The 23,274-nt window shown below is 38.7% G+C and overlaps 1 protein-coding gene and 1 long non-coding RNA gene across 2 annotated transcripts; both read right to left on the bottom strand.

Annotated features, from left to right (window-relative positions):
- Window positions 1–671: 671 nt before the first annotated feature.
- Window positions 672–6,149, bottom strand: tbr1b (T-box brain transcription factor 1b). Its single transcript, XM_026271151.1, has 6 exons — window positions 4,939–6,149; window positions 4,035–4,189; window positions 3,717–3,838; window positions 3,056–3,214; window positions 2,911–2,972; window positions 672–2,200 (listed from the first exon to the last, which is right to left on the bottom strand). The coding sequence occupies exons 1-6, from the start codon at window positions 5,619–5,621 to the stop codon at window positions 1,354–1,356; spliced, it is 2,028 nt and encodes a 675-aa protein (XP_026126936.1). The 5' UTR covers window positions 5,622–6,149; the 3' UTR covers window positions 672–1,353.
- A 6,240-nt stretch (window positions 6,150–12,389) lies between these two features.
- Window positions 12,390–16,764, bottom strand: LOC113108244 (uncharacterized). The gene is made up of 3 exons (XR_003292761.1): window positions 15,867–16,764; window positions 15,231–15,343; window positions 12,390–15,095 (listed from the first exon to the last, which is right to left on the bottom strand). It is a non-coding gene; the product is annotated as an uncharacterized LOC113108244 (long non-coding RNA).
- Window positions 16,765–23,274: the final 6,510 nt, after the last annotated feature.

Genomic DNA, 23,274 nt, shown 5'->3' with positions numbered 1-23,274 from the left:
TCTAAGATATTATTTTACTAATTTTCAGGCGCAGTTTATATATTTATGAGAGTAGGTTATATAGTTAATGCATGCCAAATACTGTTCTTTTAAAAATCAGTTAACTAAAAAGATCACTACACTGTCTAACTAAATTAGACAGGCCCATTTTTAAAAAATAAATAAATTCAGGGCATTTCTGTCCGGACAACAGGTTACTTTCTGGCCCTAATTATACAAGAGCAACTACATGGCTATGCACTAAATAAACTGCACAAATATTACATTCTTAACATTGAATATCTTATTTTACAAATTTGTGCTACATTTAATGCATGGCAGTTGGTTTGATGTGTATTTAATATAATGACACTCATACATTAACCTTATGTCTACTGTAAATATATAGTAGCCAACTGCATTTTTCCCCATTTAAAAAACGCATTAAATAGTAGCTTATGAATAGGGTAGCTTATCTAAAGCTACTAAAAATGTTATGATCGATTTTCTGATTTGTTGCATTGCATGACTATATTTTATTATGAAAATGCATCGTAGGCCTACAAGCAACAAAATTGACATTGTGACTGGGGTTATCGATATGCCTCTCTCAGACATGTGGCCTAGAGAGAAATTAAACATATTCGGTTTCGAAATCAGCTTAGTTGGAGTCTTGTGTACTTCGCCCGGGGTTTCACATTCTGTCATATTTATTGCAGTTAAGCATACAAACAGTTACATGACCTTTACACATTAGCAGCTTATGAAATACAAATGAATGGCCGGGTTGGTAATAGGCAAACGTGAAATGATAGCCTATGTTTTTATCTCTTAAAAACAAAATTGTACGCAGGTGTGGTTAAAAACATACGTCCACAAAATGAAACTACGAACTATGATATTTACGAACAGACGACGCGACTCTAAAAGCAACATCAATATAAGCTTACATAAAACCCGACATGCGTCCGCCATATTTCCAGTCAGAGGGACTATACGACTTGTATCCTTATTTTTTCAAACATCAAAATATTTAATAGGCCTATATGTAGCTATTCGAACGAACGAACGTCTAACTAAGTACATTAAACAAACCTAACCCGGTTTTCTCTAGGCAGGCCTATTGTACATCAACGAGAAGAATCACAAACGGATAGATAAATACAAATATGTACAGTACTTTCATACTTACAATAGGTTTGACAGTTAGAACCTTAAAAATGTCATTTGGGAACGAAAACCGCTTACATCTCTGCTCGAGTCACAGGTTTTCGACGCGACCAAGATAGTATAGGAATAAATAAACAAGCACATAAATAGGAATAAATAGATTATAAGTCACTCGTGAATCCTTTGGGCCATGCACGAGTTTTTCTAACTGTGGGGGTAAAAGCTGTAGTAGCCGATGTCCTTGGAGCAGTTTTTCTCGCATTCCCTCGGCGTCAACATTTCGGATTTTAATGGAGACGATGTCTCGGAAACCGGCGTGGCAGATGGCGAAATCCTCCTCCGCTTGGCTTGCTCAAAAATCCCAGAATCGCTCGAATCGATGGATTTAATTGAGGACGGGGTTTCTATCCAGCTGGATTCAGACAGGTCTTTGGGTTTGGACTCGTCCGCGCCCCCTAGCGGTGACCTCTCGGGCGCGATGGCGTCTCCGTCCTCGAGACCAGGGACCAGGTAACCGGAGGAGGTTCGGCTTCCCACGGAGTTGGATGGCCAGCATGACAGGACCGAGCTGGACTTGCTGCAATATTGCGGTGGCGTGCGGGGACCCCACCCCGGCGGCTCGCCGTAATACCCCAGGGGTCTGTTCGAGCACCCCGCGCCGGGCAAGGGCAGCGCTTTCACTCCAGCAGCTGCGTACGACAGAAGGGTGGCCGCGTTACCGGCGAAATCGGCAGCCGCTGCAGCATCGTATGCCGAGGCGGCAAAGTCCAGTCGGTTGTTGGCAGGGGTGACAAACCATCGCTGCGGGGAGGCCACCGTGGTCTCCTCGGTTTGTTGCGGGGAGAGCAAGCTGTTACTAAGTGGGACGCTGCGGTCCGTGCCAGGAGCGCCTCCGACGCCAGGGTGAAAGCGGGACTTGGCATACGAGCTGACAAATTGGTCCTGCAGGAAAGAACCAGCCATGGCATATCTTGCGCTAGGCATGATCTGAGAGCGCGGAGAGTCACCCGGGGACGGCGTCAACCGATCGATGTCGCACCCTGTGTAGACACTGGAGAAAGATGGTGGACAAACACGTTAATGTTGCATATGAGAAGCGTAGATAAGCGTAAATAAAGCGTTGCAAATATGCACGAGAGCATACGATTTTTCCCCCCCTCACAATTTTCCGTTCTGTGCGTAATTGCGCGAATAAACAAATTAGCACTGCGCACGATCAATCCACTGCACCAAATTATAATTATTAAAAACAAAATAACTAAACTGTTGTTTTTCTCAAAACTTTTCAAAATAAATATTGCGGGCCAAAACACACAGCACGCGTCAATGCCACACTGAGATGCTGTGAAGGGAAATTCAGATTTTAGTCTAGAGATTTCGCCAGGCCAAAGCACGAAACGCACGCAAATGGTTATTAATACATCAGCCAATGGGAATTAAGAGTCAAAAAAAGAGTCATATTTCATAAGAAATCCCAGCAGGACTTAAGAGGACATAAAACAAAAATCACACACGATTTCTAGATCTTGCAAGAATAATAACCTGCCAGAGTTATATGATCTTTATTACTGAGAAATGGAAATTCGCACGCATGCACATATGCGGAATATATTTTGGTTAAGATCATAGAAGAAAAATGTATTTCACGTGTTATTTAATATTTGTATTTAGTATTTAATATTTGATTAACCCTGATAAAAATTTTTATTGGTGAGACATGATAGAAGGGTCACTATTTAAACAAGAGAAACCGAAACTTACGTGTCATAATTGTCACGGAATCCCTTCGCAAATGGATTGTGGTCGATTTTTAGCTGCGTGATCTATAAATGACAGGAGATTCAAACACTTAAGAACGTCTAACCTCATCAAAACATTCGAATTTTCAGAAATCAAACTTTCTTACGTCAGTATTTTGATATGCGGTGACCGCAATAAACTGCGTCTCCGGGAACGTGAACGTCTGCACGCGCCCTGGTTGGCTCGTGTCCTCGGTTCCGTCCTCGTTCACCTGCACCACATGCAGTCGAGGCTGGTATTTATGCAGAGACTGCAGTACGACCATCTGCAGGAATTCAAGCGAAAAAACGAGTGTCAGGGAACATCTCCTCACGCGTCTTTACGCGTCTGTTGTTCCGTTTCGAACAGCAACATTAAACTAATTTAACAACATTTTACCAAGTTTTGTCAGCTTATTACAATGTAATTCATGGCTAAATGTAAATTACCCAGTTTAACTAAAATTCAGAAATATAATATTATGGCTGGAAAAAAAACGTTTCCACATGGTTACAACAAAGAATGTTAAAGTAACATTTTCATTTTAAAATGATCCTGCCACAAAATCACACATTTTCATATAACACTAAAAAATGTTTTTGGAGCGGATTGTTATTCCACACGATTTTAGCCTAATTTGCAACTGCAAGAATAGCTAACAATAATTAATTTTTCTCTAGACATGAAACGCACAGCATTGTTGTTAATATTTTATATTCGCAGTCTGAATGCATATTAGACACATTAGGAAAACTAAAAAGAAAAGTATCTATCGATAAATAACTAACCTGTCCCGTGTTGTTCGTTGCTCCTTTATTGTTGGTTAGTTTCAGTTTTCCAAAGGATATCTCTTGACGCATCCAGTGCGCACCAGTGTTTGGCGAATCCGGGTGCATGTACACCCTGTTCCCTGATTACAATATAATTGCAATGTCAGTTCTGAGCCAGGACAACAACGAAAATAATAAATAAATTATTAAAAATAAACTCAAATCAATTTTAATCAGACAGACAGATAATAATAATAATAATAATAATAACAACATTTCTAATTATATAAACAAAGGCAAAAAAAAAGAAGAAGAAATAAAACCATATTTGTTTACCTGTAACATTGGTGTCCGCTTTGCCGCACGGGACCCATTTTCCTCCTTGAAAGCGCCAGTGGTTCGGATCCGCGAGAATCACGTCCACAAAGATATTGTAATGCGCCGTTGGGTCGAGGCCAGATATGTTGAAACTCAAAAACGGGAACATTCGCCTGAGGGTGTAGAAAATGTAAAGTTTCAGTGCACAATACTGCAGGTCTGCTAGCCAACGCGGGTTTGCAATCTTTAATATGGAATATAGTACATTTTCTAAGAACATTTAATCGAAGGACAATTAATAATAAAAGAATAATTAAGTACTAAACGAATGTAAATATTTTGGAATAGCATATCTAAAAATAATATTAGATTATTAAAAGACGACACTCTTAAAAATAAAAAGGTGTTTCACGATGCGATAGAAGAACCTTTTTGTCTAAACATCTAAAAGAGCCTTTCTGTTTCACAAAAGTATCTTTGTGGCGAAAGAATGTTTTTCAGATTATAAAAAGGTAAGAAAGAGATGGTTCTTTACAGAACCTTTGATTGAATGGTTCTTCTATGGCATCGCTGTGAAGAACCTTTTAAAGCACCTTTATTTTTAAGAGTGAAGGATACAGCAGGAAAATTAAATGGATTTAAATACCTAAATAAATAAAACGAATAATAAAGAAATACAAATGCATTAATGAAAATAAACAGGCGGATCAAATTAAAAACATTTATTTATTTTTTCCTTGGAAAAACAAACTACAATAAAAAAAAATAATTTAAATATCCTAAACCTCTTTCGGAAGGAAAAAAAAGTGCATTCCATGTAATTTGCCCACCTTAATTTGTTCCATTGATATTTCCGATACGAAAACATAAATATGTGCAAAATAGCCTAGTAGTTTCAAACGGACAATTGCCCATCACCTACCGTCCTTGCTTGGTAATAATCATCTCCGTTTGATGTCTGTGAAATTTAATCCACAGGGCCCTGTTGCAGAGGTAAACCTGCGCTTTGCCGGGCACGAGCCCAGCCTGAGCGGAGGAAAACTGGTAGAAAGCCGTGCCTTGGTACGCGTGTCCGTACTGCTGCGCGTATGGGTAGCCCGCAGTCGGATAGCCTTGCGGAGAAGAGTTGCTCAGCAGACTGTTGTAGGCTCCGTTAGTGATGACCGGGTGGTGAGCCATGTACCGGCTCGGGCTGCCGATGGAGAAAGCCGGGTGCGTCGGTGCATGCTGACCCGGGTAAGGAAACATGGTGGTGGGACTCGGCTGCACTTGACTGGACTGAGACAGGAGATACCTTTCTCCCGCAGATCCATCGAAAGTGTGACGACTGTCGCCGACTCCGTCAAGATCAGGAGAGAGTTTGCCTCGCTGGACGTCCCCTGATGAGTCCTTGGAGTCCGCGAAATTGTCTGCCTCTGACTGATTCGTCATCCCAGCGGAGTTTTTTTTCAGAGGTGAACTTCTCTCCAGGTTGTCGCCGATAGATATAATAGGATAGTCCTGCAAGGCGAGCTCAGATGCTTGTGCGTTTGGGTAGCCACTGCCCACAATCATGCATTTCTTGGAGCGCGCGAGAGCTGGCGAGATGCAACGCTCGAGCTGCATCGCTCGATGACAAATAGCAATTAACGCGAGCGCGAGAGAAAACTAACGCCTTCCTGCGGTTCGAGCTACTTTGTGCAAGTCGGCAAATTAGCCAATTGACACTAGCCTGCAATCAGGAAAGGCTTTGCTTTTCAGTCCTCGGTCTGCATGGTTAATGAATCAACTTTTGCTATTGGTTAACACGAGACGGTAATTTAATTAGACAGCACTTAATTAGTGTAATCAAGGAGGCTTACACGCCACAGTGTATTCACTTCTGCTGGTCATCCATGTTTGTATACTATAGTCTGTGAAAATTGGGGCTCTCGTGATTCTTCAGGAGCGCACTAAGTAGTGCAAATAAACCCTATTGTCTTCCCTTCGAGGCCATTGTGTGAATACGGTGGAAGTCGGCAGGTTTAGCACAAAAACTTAATTATTCATTATTTTAAGCACTTGAAATGACACGCCTCGCGCACTACCTAAAATGTTTGCGTTATGGCGTGAAATATCGGCTTTTTCTTGAAGATCTGTTTACTGCTCCCAAGACATGTAAATATTTGATGTGGATGGACTACTTCAAGTTGCGCATTCAACGCTTTACGCTTCAAAACATGCCAGAAACAATCAAATCAGGCAGGAGTCGAACACATTTTGGGGGAAAAAATGTGTTTGTCAAAATTTCTTTCATAATATATATATATATATTGAAATGATTTGTTATGTCTAATAAAGCACATAGAATAATTAAATGTCTGTTTTTCCCAAATGCTTGGGAGCAAAGCAATAACAGTTCTATTTTGCATCTTGTAAGATGCTGCCAATACAAGGTACGATCAATTACAATTATTTAGATGTTCATTTAATTGCAGACGCTGTAATTAGTTCTAAAATGCATGCAAATGGAATCTGGATAATATTACCTTTAAATGGCAATACCTTTTTTAATATATTTTTTTTTCCTTCATATATACATATATATGTATACTGTATGAATTATTATATTGGCAGCGAGAGAGAGAGACGTGATCTTGGGTGTTTATATGTTGGCTGATGGACACTTCTGAGGTTTGTGGATCAGAGCCAAGCGAGTTTTAAAGAACCTTTCATGGAGACATACATTTAATGAGATTTGAATGACTGTCGCTCTCTCCCTCTCTCTCTTTACATAAGGAGACGTCCGTTTCCATAAATATCCAGTCTTTATGCATGTTGGCTAGTAACGATGTAATGTCATTATTCGAGGAAAAAATAATGCATGCAGTGTAAGCAGGGAAAATGATTTTGCAATTGTTTAACGCTTTTCCAAGACGCCATGGTTGGTGGCGTGCATTTATTTCCCTCACAAATCAGAGCCTACAGTTAGCTTTCAAAGTTTTACCTAATCACCTCTCAGTTGTGCCTTATTCTAGAGTAACACGTATGTCAGCATCCCAGCGGTCATCTGATAGGAGTCAGATCGTCCTCCCCCTCAGCAGCCTGAAATAGGCTCTTCTTATCAGACCATCTCACCTGTCTCACTGGCACAACCGACTCTCCCCATGCACGACCGATTAGAAAGCACTGCTGAAGTCTCTGATGATGAGTCTCGGAGACCTCGCTCTAGCACCGCGTCACGTTATCCCTCGCGTTCTGGCCCTTTAAATAACGCAAAAACACACTTAACGTCGCAGCATCAGGTTGAAACATTTTAAGAACCGACTGTAAACAAAAATATATCAAAAACAAAAGTTACATCAGTGGTTTTCAAATGCCTTTGATTCAGATTTTACCGAATGCATGCAACAAAAGTGTCCTTAAAATCAAAACACTCAAATTGATTAATATTCCAATTAACTGCACATGCCCAACAATATGCACAATTAGCATGAATAGGGAAAATAAAAATTTTGTAGATGCATCGGATTTACAAAATGACGGTTGAATTTGAGCCAAAATATTATAGAGTTTGATTGGGTGGCATCCACAACAAAAGAAATGAAAACTAGTTTCTCATCACTAAGAAAGGCTGGTTATGCTAAATATGCTCAATTATGCTTCAGTGCAATTTATTATTTGCATTAAGCGTGTTTTTGTTCCCTGCTGTTGCAACCCACTGATCACATTACTTCTGTTTGGGGGTCGAAAAACATGATTAAACGGTTTTGATATATAGTCACATATATAAAGTCACATTTTTATTACTTTATTACACAGGGTTTAATGTCTGTCAAATGGAATCAGGTGAGTAAAAGTAATCTGAGGGCGTTACATAATGTACGATTGCTATTAATTTTTACTAGTGCTGTCAAACGATTAATTGCGATTAATCGCATCCAAAATAAAAGTTTTTGTTTACATGATATACTTTAGTGTATATTTTTATGTACATATAAAAACACACATACAGCACATATTTATAAAATGTTTACATGTATATATTTACAGTCATATAAATTATATGATATATAAACATTTAATATAGAAACATAACACATATTTCTTAAATATATACATGTAGTATATATATATATATATATATATATATATATATATATATATATATATATATATATATATATATATAATAAAATGTATACAGACACACATATTATATAAACAAAAACTTTTATTTTGGATGCAATTTATCGAGATTAATCGTTTGACAGCACTCATTTTTACACATAAATCACAGAGGACCCAAAACATAGTGGAGTAACTAACAAGCTCCTCGCATTATTTCCTTTCATCTCTGTTGATGAAATCTTTCTGTATTAAAGCCTACCTGCCATATTTAGCCACACAGGTTTATACTGTGAACCTTATAATATCCCATCTTATTCGCAAGGCAAAGAAACCATGTGTTTAGGGGTGCAAAACAGCTCCTGTCTCCCAGAAAGGATGCAGGCAGAGGTGAGTTGCTCTGAGATCTAATGAAGAGGCTTCCATCTCTGAGGCTAACAAGAAGGGTCATTATAACAGGGCAATGGGGTCCAGTAATCTATTCTCCTGAAACATGCATGCACGGACTTGTCTGCACCCTACCAGCAGGGCGAGCGGCCATCATCTCATCCTCATTACCGGATTATTTGCCTTTCCTCCCTTTCTCCTTCTCTTTAATAGGCTACCGGCAGGCTTTACTCTGAGGCCTTATTGTTGAATTAACCGTGTATGTGCCTGCCTGAAGAGTTTGTTTTTCTCCCCCTACTTGTTTTTGTCCTCTCCTTTTGTTGTGTATTAGCCCCCTGTACTTTGCACTTATTAGCACAGTCAGTGGCCACAATCGCCGAGGGGCCGTCGTGATTAGGAACGGTAAGGCCAGCCGCTCCCTCGGGGGGTCATTGTGTTGGATGGAGAGCTTTTCCATCATCAGGTGGGTACAAACATACTGCGCTGACCCAGGCGAGCAGCTGTTGCACGTGCGCGCCTCTAACGAATTTCACTAAATGCTTTTCTGTTATATACCAAAACAGATTTGGCAAGAAGATCCGGAGAAGATGATAATCTAATGACCTGGAGGTGATGATATTGAAAGAACCTCTAATAAAGCCTCACCTGCGAAAACAGCTTGTATAGATGACATCAATCTGGAGGTGTTTACCTGAGGTCACGTCGCAGATACTTCACCACGGCGTTCATTAGTCGTGCAATGCCTAGACTGAAACACAATGCAAATCTGATGCGACCTAAATCAAGACAATGCCAAGGACGAAATATTATTACCTGAAAATCACATATTAAAGTTCTCAAAGGTCGGGTCACATCACAGATTCTTCATCACAGCATTTATTAGTCATGCAATGCCAACAACTGGCTTGATGAAAAAGCCAAACATCTGATTGAAGCTTAAGGCAATCAAAATCAAGATGATGCCAAGGATAAAAAATATGAAAATCTTATATTAAAGTTTTTAGTTTTTAAAAATTGGGTCATATTGGAGATTCCTCACCACAGCATTAATTAGCTGTGCAACGCCTAGATGAACATGGCCTACATCGGCCTTAACAAAATGCATGCAATTTAATCTAAACCAAGACAATTATTATGACAAAATATTATTATACATGCAAATCAAATATTTAAGTTCTTGCAGGATCTTCACCATTGCATTTATTATTCGCGCAATGCCAACAGTTACCTAGATGAACATCGGACTGAAACACAATGCAATCCGATGCAGCCTAAATCAAGACAATGGCAAGGACAAAATATAAAAATCACATAGTTCATGAAGATTAGGTAATGTTGCAGAATATTCACCAAAGCATTTATTAGTCATGCAATGCCAACAAAGGTCTAGATGAAAAAGCCAAACAATGGATTCAAATGCAATGCATCTATTGCAACCTGAATCAACACAAAGCCAAGGACAACATTTTGAAAATCACATATTGCAGTTCTTGAAATCTGAGTGATATTGCAGATTCCTCACCACTGCATTTATTAGTTGTGCAATGCCAACAAACGCCTAAATGAACAAGCAAACATAAGATTGATGAAAAATACATCTAATGCCTCCTAAACCTAAATTGCAGATTCTTCACAATGGCATTCATTAGTCGTGCAATGCCTAGATGAAAAGCCAGATTTAAATACAATGCATCTGATGCAAACTAAAATATATAAAGACAGGGGCAAAATATTATTACCTGAAAATAATTTTGATGCTTGTAGCAACACAAGGTCATGAGTTTAGATTCCCAGGGAATGCTTGAACTGTTTAAATGTATACCTTTAATTTAAGTCACTTTAAATGCATCTGCCAAATGCATGAATGGCTGCTAATGTAAAAAAAAAAGATCACATATTAAAGTTTTTGAAGGTTGGTTAAGGACCGCACAAATCAAGAGGCCATGTCACCAAGGAACGTGTTTGCCAGCCAGGTCTAATCGAATCACTGTCAATGACAGATCGAGGCAGCTTCTGTAAGTGAGCACTAGTCTGGGGACTTTACCTAATGCCCGGCACTGTCACATCAATGATGTGGTCACCGCACAGCAAATGACAACGAAATTATTGCCAGCCTGGATACAGGGACAGTGAAGGCCATCCCAGTCAGAACAGATTGCTTTCTTTGGAGAATATAAGAGGAAGGCGGTGAGCTGATGGACAAACACGTCGAGAGGCCGAGGTTATTTGCCATTCATGACAGGTAGTGGCTTACATTACAGTGGCACTAAAAATTTCATGGGAATGCATTTAAGATGGCCCTTGAGTTATTTATAAGTTGTTTGCCAGATGCCAGATGAAATTCATACGAAGAAGTCAAGCCGAAATATGACGTCTTTCTTTGTCGAATTGGGAGAATATTCAGAGGGCACGTTCTAATCAACGCCTCGGCTCTCTAATAGGCGCAGGCTGCATTGTTTGATGCTGACATAACCACTGACCGCCGCGGTCCCCCGCGGTCGCAGCTGAGGCCTGTCAGAAAGCATCAGCCAGCTCTTTGGAAAAGAAAGACGGCTGGTGGGCTGGCGTGGGCTGTGTGGACAGTTGTGGCTTTTAAACCCTTATTAGCCTCTGTGCAGACGACTCCGGGCCCATGTCGTCCCTTGAGAAGCACTCCCACACCTCTCATTATTGATGTCCTTTTAGGTCTCCTGCTCAGGTGTCACTGATGTTCTCCTTGTCATACCTAGCCCTGCCTAGTAAAGGAGCCAGATTTACCTGGACTTTGAATATATCTTTTTGCTCTCGAATTGATGCAAAATCGACATTTATGCTGCCCTGATTGGCGTTTCACCCAATTATCTGTGTGTGCCCTTGTTTTCGAGTTATTATGCGTACAGCATTCTGTTATTTACGAGCGAACAATGAGTTTTACGCACAATAAGTTCCTCAAGTTTTTAAGAGGTGTTAATTGAACAAATGCACCTAATTAAAGTAAATCAATAAAAGTTCTTTAATACAAAAGGTGCATCGGAGAGAGTAAATTAGAGCGATTTATTGGCTTTATTTCCACACCTGACACCACAAAAGCAATGCTAATGAGGACAGTGGCCTTTCAGGTAGGCAAAAGGTCTGTTCGGTTCACTTTGCGACAGTATAGCTTTCCTGAACTTGAACCTTGTCTAATTATGATGTCCACATAATCTGCAATAACAGACCAGTGCACGCCAAATTAATTCACATTTTAATTAAGAATTCTAATAAAAAATAGATAGCTGTTGCTTCCAGCATTGGCTTGTTCTACTTTTAGCTTTCCCTGTAGCAAGTCACTCCAGAGGTGATGCACCATGAAGGGAAAAAAACAATGAGCACCTTGACTTTTCCAGATGAAAACATCTCAGATAATGAACATTTTCACATGAATACTCTTCTGTATGCATTCACTCTTTTTTTAATAGTGAATACATTACACTGGTTCTGATCCAAAAACTAGTGAGCACCTACAGTATGGAGAATTTTAAGGCATTATATGCACGTCCAACTCAAATATGACATGCTGAACAGCAACCAAAAAAACCTTTTGTTTTAAATCTGTATTTTTTGTAGTGTTCTGAAAGAGCAAAGCTGAACCAAAATGTTTTTTGTTGTCAAATTTAACAAAAAAAAAAAAATATAGAAAATTTCAATATCAGATATTTAGACTTTTTTTTTGAATATTGTGTGAATCATGTTTATATTTTGTACTCCATAGGCAAATATGTTTCTTCTTTTAAGCACAAGCCTTGCTCAAATGTTGCAAGTTTCATGCTTAAAAACAAGACAAATATTTCCGAAGGGGGTTAAAAAATAAAAATGTAAAAAATCCAGATTAAGATGTATTATACAGCACAGAATGAACAGTGGATTGGTTCATACTGATACTGTTATATTAACATCATGCAAACACAGGTTTTTTTTTACACGGTGTCTAAAAATTCAGTTCAAAATATACTATTGAATGCTCTATATTTTTTTAGAATTTTACTCAACTTGGGTGATACGTATTTTAAACTACAAGAAAAAAAAAAGTAGAAATATTGTTTAAAGCATTGGTCATTTTCGTCCAGGACATTATCTGTGCATTTCCTTTAAAGCTCTAAAACAAAACACAATGCAATGCATATTTCAAAATATGATTAAAACACCTGTGAAAAACCAATACAGAAACTCTATTACAGCCCTATTTTTACAGCCTTTTCTTAGACTGTAATGTTTATTAGAGCGTTGGCTCAGCAACATGTCAAACTACTGAAATAAATTTGGCTTTCTAGGTTTTCGGAGCTCCTGTGACATTTTAAAAACGCTATAGGTGTTCGTTTCATTTTTACAGTGACGTACTTTACCAGTTTAGCATGATGTAGTATAAAACTCAAGCGTGCCTGCTGTTTGCCAGATCAGCGGTTTGATAATCATCATAGCTGTTAAGATGCACAGTTACATTTATTTCTCACATCTCTCGCACTGTCAGTCAACCTACTGTACAGGGCATGCGAAGCTAAATCACTGATGTGTAATACAAGGCTAAATGATATCACACACTGAAGAAAAGGCCTAATGTCCCAACTAAAACTGACTTTTATCACCTGCAACTGACCTGTTATCAGCCGCTCAGTGTGTCGCTAGTCTCTTGAAATATTTATCAGGCCGTATGACCCAGGAAGTGCAACGGGGGTTTGTGACCATTTTGTTGTTGACGCTGCCACGTGCTGTCAGACGTCTACAAGTGAAGAACATCAGCCGCTGTCCCCTGCAAGCCCCAAGTCATGAAAGATTCAGAGCAGGTCTACTTTTTAAGCCATTTCTGATGAAAAGCTCGGAAAAATGAAACTGACTTATGCCAAATGAATATCACTGAGTCGCTGTGATTGTGGCCTTTGATGTTTGTGGGGTCGAAATTATTTATAAAACATCAATTTTAGCTTAAGACATGTGATGGCTCAAAGCAGCTGCATTTTTCATCAGCCTCCTCGGAGGATTTCAACATACTTGCCCAGACCCTAAACGATAGAAAGACCTTTCTAGTCTCTGTGTTGTGCTGAGTTTCCCCAGTAATACACCGATCCTAGAATATATAGGTGTTCAGTTCTAGCTGTCCTGAGTGCTGCAAACTTTGACTGGTTGTCAGAACTGCACATAAGATAAAACAGTAATGCACCAAACAATTAATGGCTGGCAAAGATTTTGCATTCATAGTCTCTGCAGACTTGCTGTTCAGTGCATCATGCATGCTTATGTAGAATAGCATTGTTGCATCACAAAAAAAGCAAGAAAAAATTGAAAGAATCTTCATGCATACATGCAATACTTTATGCATGCAAACTTAGACACAAAAGTTTACTCAATGCATTACAACCACGCAATTTTGTGGTTCAACTTTTATGTGCATTTTCACATTACTGTGGTTGCACGAAGCAGCAGCAATCAAATGCATAATAGGACATTTCTGTGTTATAATTGAACTTACTATACTAACTAAGAAAACTGACTGTAGAAGAAAACTATTTGTGCTGATAGAAACCATAGCGCATCATGTGGCAATGGCAAGAGTGCAACGTGTCCTTCAAGTGCAGTTTTACATGTTTCTGACATATAGCAATGCACAAAATCAAGACTGCAAAACTACTTCAAATACTTGCATAAAGCATGTATTTGGATTATGGAATAATCAATCACACCAAAGTGAAAATTAGAAATGGTTTTGCATCAATCATAGCAATTCTAAAAACATAGATGTGCAATATTTGAATGCAGTGGCACCTCTCTGATGAAAACAGTCTTGATTTGTGCACCTGTAAAATACTTAGATACCATGATTGTACAATATATCATAACTAGTTTAAATACTTGAATAAAGAATGTTTTGATTCAAACTAATTATAGAAGAATCAAGCAAACCAAATTGAACCATGCATCAATAAGATAGCAATGCTAGAAACATAAATATATAAATAAATGACTCTGTGTGTAATACTTGAGTGCAATGTCACCTATGAAACAAACAGTCTTGATCTGTGCACCTCTCAATATTAAACTATTTTCACAATAGCAATCGTGACATGCAATCAATGCAGTACATTTAAAAACCTCCAAAGCAGAAAATCAAGGAACTAGTTGAAATAATTGCATAAACCATGTTTTAGTTCAAACAAACCGAAAAGAAAATTAAAGAATGGCCGTGCATCAATAGCAATCTATATGAATAAATGGCTGGATGTGCAATATTTAAATGCAGTGACACCTCTCTGATGCAAACAAACAGTTTTGATCCATGCACCTGTCAAAACCCATATTGAGCAATTTTCACCATAGCAATCGTAGCATTAGTGTAGTACATTTGAAACTCTCAGTAACACAAGAGGAAAAGCGTTGTCCTTGCACTCCGTCTATAAAAATGAACCCTTAGCCAATTTCTTTGAGCTGGGTAGTACGCCTGCCTCCTCCTCCCCGTGGCAAAGTGAAATGGAATTGCCTCTCACATTCAAAGACAGCTCAGTGGAGGTGATAATAGAGCTACTCCCTGCTGTCTACAGCCAGGAAATAGGAAAGTGGCATATGGGGCCAGGAACCAAACAGAACAGGAGATACAGCCTGGCAAGGAGGAGGGAGGGGGACCAAAGGAAAGGTTAATGATCATTCCAGAATTCTAGTGGGAGAAAGTCTTCTTGAAGTTGAGAGAGTGGGGGACGGGGAAGAAAGAATCGAGTGCTTATTTCAGAAACTTACCTTCGCCGCATGCTTCATACACACAGTCGTCAAATTGGATGCAACTTCCGAACGCAACGTGAGGACGTTGTGATGATTATTTTGTTGCCAAAAGTGTGATGCATTTTGTCCACCTTAGGCAGAGAAACAGTTTCAGTTAGTTAAGCATGAATTTGTTGTACCATTTGTGAAAATTGTTTAATATAGTGTTTTATACAATACAGATTGTTTAAAATCAGCTTCACTGGAAAATAGCAGAACCAATGATACAGACCTCTTCAAAAAAAACTCAAATTATGCTCTAAAGCAGCTTTAATTTAAAAAGATGATAGTGTCATTATTCAGCTAAAGACTGTTCAGTGTTGATTCAGTTCAGTTAAATCAAGTTCATCAAACATTATAAAACAAGTTCAGTTTAGCTATGAGCAGCTCTACAGAGGTGAGTTTAGTCTGATTCAATTTAGTTCAAAAATAGCATGGTAAAATTAATCAATTATAAGACCAAGCTGATTCAACTTGAAAGTGAAAGTGGAATTATGCTTGCAACTTTTTGGATTACTTTGAAAAACAATCATTATTTTCCCATTTGGTGATGCAAGTGGGATTGCAATTACATACTTCATCTTTCCAGTACAACAAAAGAAACACAAAACTTACCTTGAATCGCATGCAATGCTTCCAGAGCGACCACATCACCATCTGAAACCATTCTGCTCATTTGTGCATGCAAACCTCCACAGGTAACACTGCCCAGCTCTGCCTGTCAACACACAACAACACTCTGGACTCATGCTGCCCTGCGAGTGACAAGACACCGTCTGAGACAACTGGTATAATGCGGACGAACAAGGTCTGAGGTTTCACCAGGGTGCGAAAAGAAAGCCCAAAACAATAGACAGTGATTAAAATGGCTCTATTATGCACTGCTGCAAACAGGAGCGAGCTGAGACTGCAGAGGACGGCAAGAGAGCATTAGCAGACAGAGAACTCGCTTGCAGTTACTCACCCTGTTACCACACCTTGGCGAAGGCGGTTTGTAGCCTCTCAGCACTTCAGAGCGGATAGCAGGCCTTTAAGTATCAATTAAACTAGCAGTGGGATTAGCCACCTCATCATCAGGCAATTTGCACTGTGTTGCTCCTCTGCTGTGCCTTTGTTCGTATTCAACTGAGGCGTTTTTTAATCTCTCTTCAATGACAAAGATATTTGAAGAAGCAAATGACAACTGTTGAAGGGCACAGTTGAACTGTTGAGGTGCTTGAACAGATTAGAGTTCGCTCTTTCTCTGTTCTTATATGTGTGTATGCATGAACACCCACATGCATGCTAACAGGCCAGATGTGCTAAAATGCAGATAATCGATGGTGCGCATGAAGCGAGCACACAAATACAATATGCATGCATATATGCATATATAGAACAAATGCCCACATGCATGTCTCTGTACATTTTACATTTATGCATTTGCATCACTTATCTAAGGTAACTTGCACTGCATTCAAGGTGATCTTTAACCTTAAGTTTATGAAAATCTAAATAGATTTCACAACTAAGAAAGAAATCATCCACACAATAAAGCTTGAAATGAGCCTGTATGTACAATTATATGCTGAAGACAAAGGTAAACATGCTTCAATGGTACATAAGCACATTAACATTTGAGGTGATAACATGAATACTACTGTACATGCATGCATATTTCAGCTTTTGGTGTACTATTGATTTTGTTTTTTTGTGAGATCAGTCTTTTCTTTCTTACAGCTATTTAACCAAAAGATACTTTGTGAAAGCATGTTTTTTTGAAAGCAAGCAAGTTGTGAAAGGGTTGTGATAAACTTACATGCCAAAGGTCATGGGTTCGATTCCCAGATAATGCATGTACTAATAACCAGTGCTGTGGGCCGGTACGCACTGGTACTTAGTACCGGCACTTCCAAATATAGCTCTTGAGCGTACTGCCACCTCCCCATGCGCCAAGAACGTGCTTTTAGTGTACCGGTATGTTCATTTGGACATCTGTTTTAATAGAGGTTTTAATCCTTTGCCTGCGCGGCCGCTTTTCAGAGCACAATGCACGCTTCCTAATTCTTCCTAGTTCGGAGTATGAAGCGTGAATCATTTGAACGAGTTTGGGAGTTCGGAGGGGGATCGCGAATCATTTGAGTCAGTTTGGGGATCGCAAATCATTTGAATCAGTTCGGTAGTTCGGAGCGGCTTCGCGGATCATTTGAATCAATTCGAGAGTTTGTAGCGGGTTCGCGAATCATTTGAGTCAGTTCGGGAGTTTGGAGCGGGATCGCGAATCATTTGAGTCAGTTTGGGGATCGTAAATCATTTGAATCAGTTCGGGAGTTTGTAGCGGCTTCGCGGATCATTGAATCAATTCAAGAGTTCGGAGCGGGTTCGCGAATCATTTGAATCAGTTCGGTAGTTCGGAACGGCTTCGCGGATCATTTGAATCAATTCGAGAGTTCGTAGCGGGTTCGCGAATCATTTGAGTCAGTTCGGGAGTTCGGAGCAGGATCGCGAATCATTTGAAACAGTTCGGGAATTCGTAGCGGGTTTGCGAATCATTTGAGTCAGTTCGGGAGTTCGTAGCTGGTTCGCGAATCATTTGAGTCAGTTCGTGAGTTCAAAGCGGGTTCGCGAATCATTTGAGTCAGTTTGGGAGTTCGGAGCGTGAATCATTTGAGTCAGTTCGGGAGTTCGGAGCGTGAATTATTTGAGTCAGTTCAGGAGTTTGAATGCAGTAGGCCTAATGCAGTAGCTCTTTCTAATGGTATTTTTTCTAAATCCTTTTGCACATTTTATATATGTTCAGTATTTCTTTCTAGCTCAAGCAAATCCACAAACTAATAAAAGGATTTATTATTAAGGTTGCCTGTTGACTGCTGTATATAAAACCCCTTCAGTATAGTTGTTGTTACCTCAGGGGATGAGGGGAGTCATCAAAAAAAAAAAAGAAAAACAGAAAAGAATATAATAGAGTACCGGCACCTTTTTTGGGCCACTTAAAGCACTGCTAATTACTAATAAAACAATGAATTCAATGGAAGTCACTTTAGGTAAAAGTGTATTGTGAATGCATGAATTTAATGTAAACAGACAGGCATGTGAGCATTTGCATTCAAGGTAATCTTGGATCCTAAGTTTATGAAAACACACCCAATAGCACACCTAAGACTGAAAATATTCACAATAATGTCTGAATGTTGTATGCGCTCAGTTACTTGCCATAGACATGCACACATGCAAATACAGATAATGTATGGTGTAAAAGCACATACAAGCATTGCAACACTTTTAAGAAAACTTTAATGCGAGTTCATGCTTTCACTGGGGATTGAACATGATTTTGGCTGCCATTTGTACTACAGATTTAAAATATCACAACTCTTTCATGACATCCTTTTACAGTGCAATCACTAGTTACATAAAACGAGCACATACATATGTACAAAGAGAACACATATTCAAACATGCATCGCTTTTTTTCAGGCTATACTTTCACATTAGATTTTATTGGTGCAGAACTTTTAAAGGCAATTTTCTCAAAACACATGATAGTAATTTGTATGTTGATGATGAAAAAGTAGCATTGACCCAAATAATACAATGTGAAAAGAGGCCTGCTTGGGCAGGGTGGTGGAATCGAACTCAGGTCCAGACCAAGCAATCGAGCCAAGTGTGAAAACAGCCTCTAAGACTTGCATTTCACTGTAAGGCTTTGCAATCAGGTTTCAGGCCACCTGCAGCAGCAGACATGGGGCACAGGTGACATATAAGTCATAGAGACAACATTCATCTTTCAGGAGCCAAATCTCACCACAACGAGTTATCACCAGAACGCAGAGGTGACATGACAGGGCCTTCAGAGGCAGATCGATCAATAACCTTCAGAGCTCATATGCTTTCCATTTCAGTGAGATCAGAGTCTGGCAGATGTCAGTGCTGGATGTTGCTCTGAGATGCTCCAAAACTGAGATTTAACTTCAGTGCACTGCAAAATAGGGAATTTAAACAAAAACTATTAACAGTATGTTATCTCGAATGGGTGCCGTCAGAATGAGAGTCCAAACAGCTGATAAAAACATCACAAAATCCACACCACTCCAGTACATCAATAATTGTTCTGTGAAGTGAAAGGCTACATGTTTGTAAGAAACAAATTCATCATTAATGCACTTATTTATTTATTTTTAAATGTGCTTTTCCAGTGATAAAGTCCATCCCATGTTGTCCTCTCACATTAAATCCCACGTATTTGTTTAGAACTGGTTTGCACTGTTTAAGCTTGTAAACCTGATTCAGACTAGATTAAAAAAAATATTGCATGGCTTAATCAATATTATGGATAGAGGAAGCAACAGTTCAAAGTTAGAAACACCTTGATGGATTTGGTTTTTTGCAAACAAACATGCAGCTTTTCACTTCTCAAGACATTAACCGATGGACTGGAGTAGTGTGGTGTAATTTCTTCTGAATTATTGTGATGTTTTTATCAGCTTTTAGGACTCTCATTCTGACGTTACCCATTCACTGCAGAGCATCCATTGATGAGCAAGTGATGCAATGCTATATTTCTCTAAATCTGTTCTGATAAAGAAACAAACCCATCAACCAGTTTTACCTGAATGTGTCAAACATTTTGACAATGCAAAGGTTTCTACAACATTTGTTTTTATTTTAACACTGATGTTCAAATGTTAAGAAATATATATGTGATATTAATGAGGTAGGAAGAAAGTGTAATCAAACTTTTCACGACCTGGCTAAATGTAGTCAAAACCAATCATATACAATGAAATGCAAATATCATAGTTTACATTTTCAATGTGGAAAGTTAATGTTAGATTGTCACATTTCAATCATAAATGTCTTAGATATAATGTGGCTCTTTTTAACTTCTAAAACTGGCAATCTACAAAATTAAGTTTGAATGGAGTCTGTAGATTACATGATTCAGGTTGAATTTTCTGCCAAATTGTAATGCTCTTAGAGTGTTTTGAAAAAAAAAATACAGTGCTGCCATGCAAGAGTAAAAATAAATGAATGATTAAAAACTGCTCTTGCATTACTAATAGTGAGGCTACTAAACCAGTCTCATGTCATTGGCTTTAGGTTTAGCATCTTTTTGGCTCCTCTATCAATATTGTCAGGCCTACACATGATGAAATCCAAGCCGTTGCTGAAATATTCAGCACTGAGGTTTTTATTTGTCCCTGTAGAGAGACAGTGTATGATTTAGTAATGCAGATGGAAGAGGCTGCCAGCACACGTCTCTCTCTCTCTTTCTGCCATCATGGCTGAGGAGCTGAGATTTCTGGATGGCACTAACATAAGCCGTGTTTGATAGCTGTCCAGCGTCTGTGTGCCGTTCAGATATCTGCAATCATTCAAACTCAAAAATATAAAGTAGGCACAAACATTTTAAGATCCCTTCTACTGCTTTATTTTTGCTCTTATTTATTTTAAGTCAGTTCCACTTGAATGCTGCTATTATGCAACATTATTAAATGTTCATCCATAGAATAGTTGTATACCATATACTGTATTTAACATGCATATGGTAGATGATTTTATCTAAGTTAACTTAGATCAGAAAGTTAATGCAAATGCATGAATGCATTTGGGAATGTTTGCAATCACAAAGAACAGTTTCCTTAAATTGTCTAAACCAGATGTGTTTTTATAAAAAAAAATATGACCTTGACATACCTGTTTAGAGTGTGGCTCCGCTATGACAGTTGATCTGAAAGAGAACACTGACCACACTTGCATTGCATTACCAATTACAAATTATGCACACAATGCATTACTGAATGGTGGACAACTTAGGTAGTATGTATTTTGTGCTTAACAGTGCATTTTAAAGCAATCGTTTGCCCAATTGTTCTCAAAATGTACTCACACTCAGGACATCCCAAATGTAGATGGGTTTGTCTTTTATGGGAAAAGATTTGGATAAATGTAGCATTTACATCACTTGCTCAGCAATGGGTGCTCTGCAGTGAATGGGTGCCGTCAGAATGAGAGTCCAACGGCTGATAAAAACATCACAATAATCCACAAGTAATCCACACCACTTCCAGTTCATCTAATAAAATACTGTGAAGTGGAAAACTGCATGTTTGAAACAATCCATAATTAAGGCATTTTAACTTCAATCTAACTTCATTCTATTCATAATGAAACAGGAGAGAAATCTGCACAGATAACGCACCGTTTACAAGCAAAGACAGTCCAAACCCAAACCCTAAACAAATATGTGGGTGGATTTTAATGTGAGCGACAACATTAAAATAGACTGTTTTCACCGGAGAAAGCATTATTATGGATCATGGAGTCATATTTTGGTCAGAAGCAGTGGTTTGAAGCTAAAAACGCTTTGATGGTTTCACAACTTTTGGTTCCAAAAGATATTAACTGAATGACTGGACTGGATTATTGGATTATTGTGATGTTTTTATGAGCTGTTTGGACTCTCATTCTGACGGCACCCATTCACTGCAGAGCGTCCACTGGTGAGCAAGTGATGTAAGTATATTTTTGTTGCCTGGTAATTGAACCCACAACCTTGGCATTGCCAGCTTTATGCTCTACAGTAAAAGGAACCAGAAAAGTGCTAATTTAAATTTAGAGAAATCAGAGGTCCTTAAAAGGCACTTCAGATGGGAAATAATGGATTTCTCAGTACTTTTCACACCTGCTTCTCTGCTTTAAATCCAAACTTGGCATTTATATCACCACAACAGCAAGACTAGTGAAATGACCACAACTCTTGCACACGCATCCGCTCTATTGTGTGCACAGCCAACGACTGTGCAATGAATCTGACGTGACCTACAGGACGCAAACACAACAGAACGAAAGCAGGACTCACAGGAAAACAACAGAAACCGTGGGTGCTCAGGAGGTGTGGGGTCCCTGACGTGCAGATTAGGGTTGTGGGAGCACTTTGCAGGTTGTTGTCGCAGAAAAGCCAGCGGAGAATTGCACTAGCTCATCCCTAGATAGACGAGTGTGTTAGCAGAGTAGGCAACACATTTGTTTTGCACTAAATTAAAAGACCTTAAGAAAAGGAAAAAGGCAAATGAATTCGGTCTTTATAATCTTCGGTAAATCAATGCATCTAAAAAATATTTTAAAATACATATAGCAAAATAAAACAATTTGAGTAACATGCATTTTTTTCTGAATACGTTTATACTCATTAAAAGAAATGCATCTGTTTATAATATTGTTTAATTTTGCTATAATTTTGCTTTTTTGTTGTTGTTTTTGCATATGCACAAATCAACTGTTTCTTTCAAACAGGATTATTTGATTTTGATGATATACAAACACTTATAATAAAAAAGAAAGCTGTGGCCCTGAATTCTCCCAGTTGTGAGTTTTTATGTCAAGACTAGAGTTTCCAGCAAAGAGATTGCACTTAATTTGAATAATAAAATAAAACAGGCCTAAAATACTTTTATCTGATAGTTAATGCTGAATGTACTTAAGGCTGTGCTTTATTGTCTAAAACAACAACAACCTTGTTTACAGTCACAATATAACACAGCCTCTCTTGATAATCTATTGAGACACAATTATTTGCTTTCCACTTGTTTCTAAAACACTTTTGTGTCAAACTTCATCTGAATCAATTTAAAGTTATACAAAGAAAGACTTGTGTGTTTCTTCACGAAACTGAAAAAGCCTCATCACTGAATCCCTTTAATTAAACAAAAAAGCAACAGGCTCATGTCACGAGGAATTAAAATCTCCTCAATCTTATTCTTTACAGAAACACTGTAACTTTCGGAACTCTTAAAGAAAAACTTACCACCGAAAAAGAGCATTTGCTGAAACTAAACTGCAAACATCAGCCATCCTGAAGATTTAGGTTACTGACATCAGATGCATACATTAGCACATGTGATACATCCTGAGGAAGAAGTAGGACAGATATTCCTCAGTAGGCCTTGGCCTACCTGAAGAACTAACAATAGGCCTAATAGTCAAATTAAAGAGCGAAAGACTAGAGATTACAGTCTAAGATTGGAGCATGGGGCATTTCAAT

The sequence above is a fragment of the Carassius auratus genome, chromosome 9 (assembly GCF_003368295.1).
Source record: "Carassius auratus strain Wakin chromosome 9, ASM336829v1, whole genome shotgun sequence".
NCBI classification, from domain to species: domain Eukaryota; kingdom Metazoa; phylum Chordata; class Actinopteri; order Cypriniformes; family Cyprinidae; genus Carassius; species Carassius auratus.
This window is presented reverse-complemented; position numbering and strand designations above follow the sequence as displayed.

Excerpts from the sequence above, each read along its gene's own strand:
- tbr1b (XM_026271151.1), bottom strand. The coding sequence starts at position 5,621 with ATGCAGCTCGAGCGTTGCATCTCGCCAGCTCTCGCGCGCTCCAAGAAA. Across the intron at positions 4,190-4,938 it reads ATTATTACCAAGCAAGGACG|GCGAATGTTCCCGTTTTTGA; the intron begins GTAGGTGATGGG and ends CTACACCCTCAG. Across the intron at positions 3,839-4,034 it reads AGCGGACACCAATGTTACAG|GGAACAGGGTGTACATGCAC; the intron begins GTAAACAAATAT and ends TATTGTAATCAG.